Here is a 10210-nt window from a genome sequence, read left to right on the forward strand (position 1 = left end):
AACTGTTTCTTCTTCTCTGATACTTTCTGAAAATATACCTGTCGTTGACCCTCTTCAGATATAGAGGGCCTGTGTTCCCCACCGCCCTAAAGGGTATAACACATCCATGAGGGGGAAAGTGTGGGCTGCTATACGTGGTCCTTAGGGCTAAGCTAAGAGGAAGGAGACACAGCCCATCGCCCCAAACTTCATCAGGGACTAAATGGGCTTTTGGGGGCACATGATATCTATTTCTCAACTAGAGCTCCAGAGAACTGGTCACCTTTTAGAAGCCAAAGAAGGCAATAGGTAAAAGCTAAACTAACTCCTTCCTTTCCCTAAGCACAAGCCCCGAGTTATCCAAAACCCATGTCCCCAATACTGTTCACAGAAAGTGTCACTATTATTGATGAAACATTTATTAGGGAGAATCAATTCTCTCCACAAGGAAGAAACTAGTTGGGGGTGGGAAAATGTTTTCCCTGGAAATTCTAGGGAACATTTTTGTGACTAGTAGAGACTCATCTCTGAAAGCACTGCCTTGAGCAGTGGTGAGAGCAGCTTGAGGCCCCTGGCCAGCTTGTCGCCTGTAGCTGTGGCTTGGATGGGGCACAACCTCGCGGTGGTGCCTGGATCGGGGGTGCATCTGCCATAAGAGCTGCTCCTTAAATGTTGCAGCTGTCTGGGCTTGTCTGTCCTTCTCTCACATTTGTTTAATACTTGCAGAAATCTTCCCCAGGGCTTGCATGGGCCACCGTCTCCCTATAGGGCCTGGGTTGGAGGTGTTTCTGGTAGAAGAATTGCTCCTTAAACACCGCAACCTTCTGGCGGCATTGTCTGTCCTTGTCTCGGATTTGTCTAAGACTTGTAGAGCTCTGGCAGCAAAGCCAGCAGCTTGTTGGTGTGACTTTGTCCCTTTACAGCAGGGAGCCCTGGAGTTGAAAGGATGCCCCTGGCTGGGCCCTCCCTGGGCTGGTATTTGTGCCTTCTGCTGAGCTTGAGCAAACTTCACTGGTGAGGGAAGGTGCTCTTGAGGGCAGGGCATATCTGTTTCACGCCGACACCCCAGTTTCTCCTGTAGAAACTTCCCCATGCCTGTCACGACAACCTCACCCTTCAGCTCATCTTCCTTGAGCTGAAGGATTTCTGAACTCCTGTCAGAGAAGCTGTTGGGTTGGCTCAATCCTTTGTATGCACGGACCGTAATTGCTCTTTGACTCAGATGTGTCTGCACAATGGCTCAGAAGCCTCAACAGGGAGAGAGACTCATGGATTCTGCGGGGCAGGCCCCACCGGTGTTGGATGAGCCTCTTTTGCAGGTGATGGTCTAAATAGTTTTGCGAATCTCATTGCTGAGCGGGAAGTCTAGAGGAAGGATGGAGACTGAAACTTGAGCCTGGGAGGGCTGGCAGTAAGCAGAGTGGGGAGCTGAAGAACTAAAGGCCTCTGAGATCTTTGGCCCACGGAGGGTAAACCCCACAAACGTCCCTGTTGCTTCTGCAACACACGCCACTCCAGGTGTTGCTCTTCAGATGATGTGATTGTGTCTGCTTCATTTTGGGGTCGATGGAAATGCACTCCAGACCTCCTAATCTGGGGTAATTTGGGCGTGGGGACAGAAGGTGGGCCTGGGCAGGGTTTGAGGGAAAGGCTGGATATCAGGCAAGGATGGAGGCAGAGGATGGAAAAGCATTGGGTATTCTTGGCATGTGGAGGCATTTGATGTTCTATTGAAAATAAGGACTGAGGAGTAGTCACCCAGGACATGGACAGCAGAGGGCAAGGACTCGCTCTGCAAAGATGGGAAACCACAGAAGAGACAGATATGATTTTCTAGCCAAGAATCCTCCCAGGCCTCAGAATATGAGGGCCGCCGATGCACATGCTGTTCCGTTGGTTTGTCTTCGTTGCTCCGGAAAGGAAGGGCGATGACTGCGTCATGCTTATCAACACCTGACTCTAACGTTTTGGTAGAAGAATTGCGGTGGTATTCTGGCTTACGTTGTTCAGATTCAGTCAGTGAAACTGGAGTCTGGTGATGGTGATGCAGGCGTCACTGCTGCTACGTGATGGTGAGCAAATGAACTGGTGGGGATCATTTTCTGACAAATCAGGTAAGGGGTCGATATATTCGGAAAGGGAAGGGTCAAGAAAGATGGTATTCAGGGTCAAGGGGGCCTCTGGTTTCAAAAGAGGATCCATTCTCAGAATGCCACGTGATGGGCTGCCAGGGCGTTGGGATTGGGAATGTTCTGCCGGGAATTTGGATTCCAAGGGATGAAAAGGCTCTGGTGGCAACGAGCAACCCAGTGGGAAAGCTGAAGGAGAGTTGGGTAAGGGGGTCACTGAATTAGTGGACAGAAATCGGGGTGACGGTGAGGAAGGCTCAGGCAGAGGGCCTGGTATTGGGTCTCCTGGACGTAGTGCTGAGAAGGGGGGGGACAGAGGAAACGGTGATTCAGTCACAGAATCTGTAGAATCCAAAGAGGACACAGAGGGTGTGGCATCTTCCAAGGACTCTGGGTATAGTAGACTATTGATCTCAGCAGTTGCGCGATTACACACCTCACAGAAGGGGTCTGGACATAACATTCGACGAAAGCGCGTAATATCATAATTCTGGCCCAGTGGACTGAAAGAGACAGGAGGTAGAAGCTGCAGCCAGGACCAGAACAAAGGATGGAAGACCTCATGGCCCTGTGGGGTGGGGCCACCTGAAACCTGCCGCCTTTCCCATTGCTCCACATCCAGGACTTCACAATACACTCAGTAGCACTCACCCCAGGCCTTCATTCCCATCCCCGTTCCTATGGCTACTCCACCCCATGACTACGGAAGGCTGCACTGAACCCCTGGATTGCATACAACACCCCAAAAGGGATCAGGAAAGAGGGGGAAAGTCTAGTCACCTTTTCAGGAGAGAAATCAGCCTCTTTTTCTCCTCTTCTTCCCTCTGGTAATATCTGCAACCTGGGAAACCAGAGGAATGATTTACATGGGATGAAAATAGAACCATAGGTTTCATACAGGAGTCCCTTTATGGGAAACCATTGTGATGTTAGTCTGTGAAACCCACAAGAATCAGTAGATGTGGTAAAGTGGTCGATGACAATATTAACAAGGTTCCCTCATGTGTCTGTTGCTTCATTTGTAAAGTACTTTCACATACATTATCTGATTTGATGCTCAAAACCTCTCTGTGAATCAGAGATGTCAGTGGTTACCTCAGAGGGGAATCTGATCATCCAGGAAGTCAAAGCACTTCCACCAGGTCACAGGACAGAAGTTCTGAGTCTCCACATCTATTAGACAGTGTCCATTGCTCAGGTCCATCACTGCTCATGCCCAGGGATGGCAGAGCAGGGGACCTGAGAAGTGTACAGGGTCTGACTGCCTTCCCATGAGCCTCTTCTCTGAGGGCTCTGTTTACTGAGAGGGACTTTATCTACTATAGCTACTAATATCCTCAGAGACCATGGCCCTGGGACCTCATGGAAAGGACTGGGAGCTGAGAAAGTTCTCTCAGGAAGCTCTCACCCTTGGAGAGCTCTGGTGGAACAGGCACAACTTACCTTTCCGTGTCCCACGCTTCCTTCTCTTGGCTCTGCCCTGATGCTGAGAAAAAGAAGAGAATCATTTCTGTCATTTCTCTCCACAGGAAACTCAGACACTCATGATACAAGAATAACATGACTCCATTTTAATTGCAAGACATTGTATTCCTCCCTTTTATCAATTTTGCATAGGTTTAAAATGTCTTCGATTTTCCTTCTTTGAAAAACTCAAAGAAGGATTTTGCCTATGAGGTCCACACTTGGTGTTCTCAGTCAGAAGTCCTTTGTTCACGGAGGGCGTAGTATCTGAGGCCAGCAGTCGCATCTCTGCTCCCTCCGATAAGACCCTGTAACCTGGGGCAGAGCTCAGGCTCCAGCCTCTGCTCAGAAGCTCTCAGAGGCTCAGCGCTGCTCTCCGGATCAGCCCAACACAGAGGAATCCTCCGTGGAGTGATGCCTGACATGGGAATATGACTCATGATGAAGTGCTGGGGAACTCTGTTCTCCTGCAGGGATCCCAATCTCTCTAAACAATGCAATCCGGGGCCAGGAAATCACTGTTTGGGGTGTGATCCTGGAATCCTTCCCCCCATCGACACATACCCAGATGGCCTGTGAGCCTCCAAGGAAACAGTCCCAGCTGAACCCCGAGTCCTGCCCAGCCTATTCTCCTAGAACGATGTCCTATCCTCTCAGACTCTTTACCTCAGATGTTACTCTGAGCCAATCACGCTCATTTTAAAAGGTGGGACTAGAAATGGAAACAACAATAAGGAAGGCTACTGGGACTGGCTCAGGGTGGCTTACCTTTTGCCTGTTTTCAGTCTCCCAGACTGTTGGTGAAGATGGAATCCCCACCAGGCAGCACAGCAACAGAAGGAGCAACCACAACCCATACGTGCAAGTGAGGGTGTGGTTAGCCTTTTGGGATGTTGAGAGGAAGCATAGACAAGATTCACAAAGGCTATTCAGAAATGAGAAAACATTCCACAGTGTGAATTCCATTATCTGAATCGCCAAGCTGCCTGAAGCAACTGAGCTCTGAGAGTGCAGACCCTGACTTTATTGCCAGGCCTGCATCACAGACGATTGATGAGTCACAAAGGGTTTTGACACAGCAAGCCCCCCCCCCACCAGTCCAGGAGGTCCCTCCACCCCTCTTGGGCCTGTAGGTCCCTCTGCCCCACCCACCTTCCTGTTTTCCAATCCACCTTTCATCTTATTATATACTTACCTTAATGAAATGTTCTGCTTGTTCCACATGTAACCCAGATATGACCTTCATCCCCTTAACTGTTTGGTGACCCTGACTACAAGCTTACCACATCCATTACCTTGAAAGTCTAAGTACTGCAAAGATTGTTTGCTTGTACCCAGACATTTACATGCAGGGCCATATTTGTCCTCAAACTCATCTTTCCTGTAGAACATTTTGCCTTACAGGAACCTGGATACAGAACTTGAAGTTCCTTTACTCTTATTTAGTTTTGTAAATGTTTAACAGCAAATCTTAAGTTGTTTCAGTAAGGTATAAATGAATAATAAAAGTTGAAAATGTCATCCCTCCCAAGAATACATCTCACATATTTTACATATCTCCCTAGGTTTTGTATTAAAACTTTCCCCAGAGCATTTCAGGCAGCCACCCGGGGATGGCATTTGGTAGAGTGAGGTCTTCTCCTTACAACCCCATGTCGTCTTCCCAATTGAGGTCCATCACCACACAGAAGTCAGGTCCCAGATTGCAGACTGCACTTGTTCATATTGTCTCCAAGGAGGAGTGTTTTTCAAAAGCTTTACTAGAATAATATGCTTCTATTTGAGGAGGCTCGTTAGAGATAAGTCATCAGTGTACAATTCTCCTAAGTTCTCAGTTTTCTAGGGACAGTCCTTAGTGCTCTGTCATGCCCATCCTGATCACTATCCCGGGATGAGAGACATGAGTGCAGCTCTTTTCAGGATACCAAATGGCCGAATAACAGATTCTGGAGCAAAATACTTTAAGCTGCATTGAAAACAGTAGTTGTAAGATGCCCTTCATCATTCACACAGCAAACTTGTATTGTACTCTCCTGTGTCGTATTTCTAGTAGAAACGTTAACAACAGCAGGCATTACCTCTGCCCTCAGGCAGGTCATAGTGCAGCAAGTGATACCTGCACACAACCGCAATAAAGGGATACGGAGCGTAAGAGAAGTAGGAAGAAGAACACACAACACTGAGAAAGAAGCAATAGATTGTTCTGCCAGGGGGGAGAGGAGGAAGGGGTCAGGGAAAACTTCAGAGCTGGTTCCCCCTGAGATGGGAGGTTGTCTTTCCCTTTCCCACTGTTTCTCCTCTTCCTCCTTTTCCTCGTCTTCTTCCTTCTTTAGACTATTTTTTAGTGCAGTTTTAGGTTCACAGCAGATTTAGCAAAAAGTGCAAAGTTCCCATATTCCCCCTGACGCCCCCGACACACACACACACACACACACACACACACACACACACACACACACACCCGTCCCCATTATCAACATTCCCCACCAGAGTGGGACACTTGCTACAGTTGATGAACCTACATGGACACATCATCATCGCTCCAAGTCCGTAGATTACACTAGGGTTCGCTCTTGGTGTCGTACATTTTTTGGGTTTGGATGAAGTATGATCACATGTATTGACCATTCTAGTGTCATACAGAGAACAGTCACTGCCCTAAAAATCCTCCGTGCTCTGCCTATTCCATCATCCCCTCCTCCTCCACCTGACAACCACTGATCTTTTTAGTGTCTCCAGAGTTTAGCCTTTTCCATAATTCCATCTAGTTTGAATCGTGGCAAACTATCGTGTGTAGCCTTTTCAGATTAGCTTTTTCACTTAGCCATATGCATTTAAGATTCCTCCATGTCTTTTTTTCATGGCTTAATGTTCATTTCTTTTAACAGCTGTATAATATTCCTCTATCTGGATGTACCACAGTTGCTTTATCCACTCACTCTGGACATTTTGGTTGCTTTCCAGTTTGGACAACTATGAGTGAAGCTCATATAAATTTTTTTTATTAAAAAAAACATCTTATTGAGATATAATTCACATACCATACAATTTACTTATTAAAAGTACAATTCAGTGTCTTTTAGTATATTCACAATGTTGTGCATTCATCAGCACGATTTTAGAACACTTTCAACACTGTTCCCTTTAGCCTTCACCCTTCAATCTTCTTATGTCCCCCAGTCCTAGGTTACCACTAATCTACTTTCTCTGTAGTTAGGTGAATTCTGAACATTTCATGCAATGGAATCACACAATCTGTGACCTTTTCTTTCTGACCTCTTTGACTTAACATGCTGTCCAGGTTCATTTCTGTTGTAGCATATGTCAGTACTTCATTTCTTTTTATGGCAAATAATGTTCCATTGTATGAAGATACCACATTCTGTTTATACACGGATCAGTTAATGAACATTTGGGTGTTTCCACTTTGTACCTATTATGAATAAAAATGCTTTGACGATGTGTGTACACGTTTTGGTGCAGACGTATGTTTTCATGTCTTGCTCCTTCATTTTTGTAATTATAAAGTCACACTTTGTCAAAATTTGTTGCCTCCTGGATTTTGGTAGTATAACCATATTAGCTTCTGTATAAAATGAGATCTTTGATCTCTAAATGCAGTTTTCATTGACTATCAGGGTGCATTCTTTGCCCTCCTGCCAACACTCTCAAACTTAGCCCTTGAATCATTAGGAATGATGGTGACATGTAATGCTTAACATTTTAAAAAAATGAACACCTTATGTGCTCAAGGTTCAATTCTTAGAAAGTCAGAAAACGGTCTGGGTAGAGGAAGTGCAATGCAGCCAGGGGGAACATGAGCAAACCTATAACATACTTCAAAGTACATCCCTGGTCAAACTAAAGCAAAGGATAAGACTAGCAAAAAGTTAGGCTAAAATGTAGAAGGGCATTCGATTGTGAAAGACATTGAAGGACAGTTTAAGAAGCTTGAACGTTGTATTGAGGGCAGTGGGAAGCTAGGGTTTTCATAATCAGAAGAAAGGCACAGTCAGATCTCTGTTTTGGAAAGAAGACTGGCAAAAGAGAAGATAGTTGAGCACTCTTGGAGAAATATGCAAATTAATCACTTTATCACGTAGGACTCTCTCTTTCAGATGATAGAAAGCCAGATGAATTCTGGCGTAAGCAAAAATTGTAATACATTGGCTTCTATTTCTCCACAATACAGCAATACATTCAGCTTCTGACTCACCATCCTTCAGTTCTATTTTCTCAGTGTTAACTCATTCTCAAGCCACTTCTCTGGTGCTCCCAAGATGGCTTCCTAAAATGAAAAACAGAATTGTTGTCCCAGTGTTCTCAACTAAAGTCCCATTATTCAACTGAATGGGACTAGCTCAGGTCATAAGAACACTCATGAAATAATTATGGGATTTGAAATGCCTGCTATATTCAGAGCTGGAAGTGACCTTGGAGAACCTTCTAGTCTGACTCTCTTATTTTACAAATTGAAAACTTAGTCCAGGGCAGGATTATTTCTTGTCTCCTTAATCCTTTTTTGTGCATGAGGGTGTAGTGTGTGTGTTTGTGTGTGTGTGTGTGTGTGTGTTTTCTCAGAATGCTTGGAAACTTGATTTATATATAGTTTTAACATAATGTAGATACTTAATGTGTGATGTCTTTCTTTCCAGGTTCCTAAATCACGTTCCAGTGTAAACATAAGTACTCAGAAAGCTCCAAATGTTACCCAGTACCTCCTAAAGGTGAGCAATTTTTGCCTAAGTGAACTTAACAATTGAGACAGTAATGCTTTATTTGTGAAAATCTAATGGAAATATAATATGCGTTCTCTAATAAGCTCAATGTAGCTTCAATGATCCTTGATGGCCCAAATTGAGTCTAGTAAACAATGGTGGTACATCAGAGGAGCAGATATAGACGGTCTAGAATATAGACACAAATGTACACTGACATGAGCAGTGGCCCCAAGCCTGCCATCCTTTCTTTTTAAAAAGTCTATTACTTGTATTTTAGCAATTTACCTTTTTTCATATAATCACAATGATTGTGTTTATCCAATACGCGCACGCGCGCGCGCACGCGCGCGCGCACACACACACACACACACACGGTAAAAAACTGGAGTATGACGGAACTGCCTTTAGCAGGTCACAGGACTACCCTTAAGGGTTAATGCAGTTTAGATCACCTTTATCCTCTCAGGTGGCGAGGGAACCTCAGGGAGGACATGAAATAAAATTAATGTTTGGTGTGTATTTAATATGTGACTCAAACTTTCAGTCATTTCACTGCTTAACTCTCCTGTGTGGGAAGAAATGTTGCCCATTTTACAGATGACAGTACTGAGCTGTAGAAAGATTAAATAGTTTGTCCAAGGCCACAGAGCTAAAAGGCAGCATAGTGAAGATTTGAACTGAGCTTGCTGTGGTCCCAGGCCTGTTTCTTCTCTCTACACAGTGCCATCCCAGAAAGTACAGTCACTAGGTCCTGATTCCTGACTCTTCTACTCCATTAACATACCAGCAGCTCTCTTTTACCGTGTAATAAACCAACCCAAAACTTACTGGCTTAAAACTGAATATTTTTTGCTCACAACTCTTCAATCTGGGCTGGGCTTAGCTGGGTGGTTCTTCTGTTGATCTTACCAATGGTCCGTCATATGTATTCATTCATCTAGCTGGTAGGTCAGCAGGAGCTTAGCTGGGATATTGGATGGCTGGGATTCCCTCTTAGGGCCTCTCCCTCTTATGTGGCTTCTACTATGGCCTCTCCATGTAGTTCCAGCAGGGTGATAAAATTCTTATAAGATGGATCAGCGCTCCTAAGAGCATAAAGGCAGAACTTATTAAGGCTTAGACCAAGAACTGATACAGCATCACTCTGCCACCTCCAGCTAGTGAAAGTAAGTCATAGTCCAAGCTCCTGTTCAAAGGACAAGGGCTACAAAAAGACAAGTACTGGGAGATGGAGATCAGTGGGGTCCAGCAAGGGAACAGTGGTCACCATAATCTTCTTCAACATGGGTACCACCCACTCTACTGGTTGCTGTTTCTTCTGTTCCTGACACTTTTTCTCTCCCGTTTGTTTCTCCACTTTCTACTAGCATTTCTTAACTTCTCTGCATTGTAAATGGACTTCCTTAGCCAGCAACAAATTGAGGATTCCTTTCCTTCACATCAGTGAACTGAGCAATCACATCAGGTCAACCCTATTCTTCAGGTTGTCAGTCTTTGCAGCTAAAGTGTTTGATTGACAGAGATTCCTTCATTTGGGTTGTTGTTGTGCTTTGCTTTTACATCTGTGTTCAAAGCCAGATGTCTAGTTTAAAAGCAAATTAGACATCACTACGACAGTTAGCAACTTTTATGAATACACTTAAATGGTTTATCCTTATAAATAAAATCTAGAATCTGATATCCTTCTTTAGTGATTTACCCTTAAATGGTTTGCCCTTATAAATAAAATCTAGAATCTGATACCCTTCTTTAGTTTTACCTGCAAGAAAGCAGGCTGTCCAGTTCAATTGCCATGTCAACAAATCAATGTTTACCATGTTTTATATAATGCTTTAAATTCCTTTGCAGTCATTCACCAAAGCAAAAAAAGAAGAGAGGCCTACAGGATTCAGATAATACCCAGCATTACATTTCTAG

At 44.6% G+C, this 10210-nt stretch overlaps 1 protein-coding gene across 1 annotated transcript; it reads right to left on the minus strand.

The window, feature by feature from the left end:
• Window positions 1–422: 422 nt before the first annotated feature.
• On the minus strand, window positions 423–4592 carry LOC148754991 (spermatogenesis-associated protein 31D3-like). Its single transcript, XM_088792865.1, is given in 8 exon segments — window positions 423–1310; window positions 1313–1422; window positions 1425–1644; window positions 1646–2028; window positions 2031–2611; window positions 2889–2949; window positions 3552–3594; window positions 4341–4592. Coding segments are annotated over 8 exon segments (1770 nt in total). The 5' UTR covers window positions 4539–4592; the 3' UTR covers window positions 423–1136.
• Window positions 4593–10210: the final 5618 nt, after the last annotated feature.

This window comes from Rhinolophus sinicus, chromosome 16 (genome assembly GCF_057876585.1).
Source record: "Rhinolophus sinicus isolate RSI-liver-muscle chromosome 16, RSI-T2T, whole genome shotgun sequence".
In the NCBI taxonomy this organism is placed as follows: Eukaryota; Metazoa; Chordata; class Mammalia; order Chiroptera; family Rhinolophidae; genus Rhinolophus; species Rhinolophus sinicus.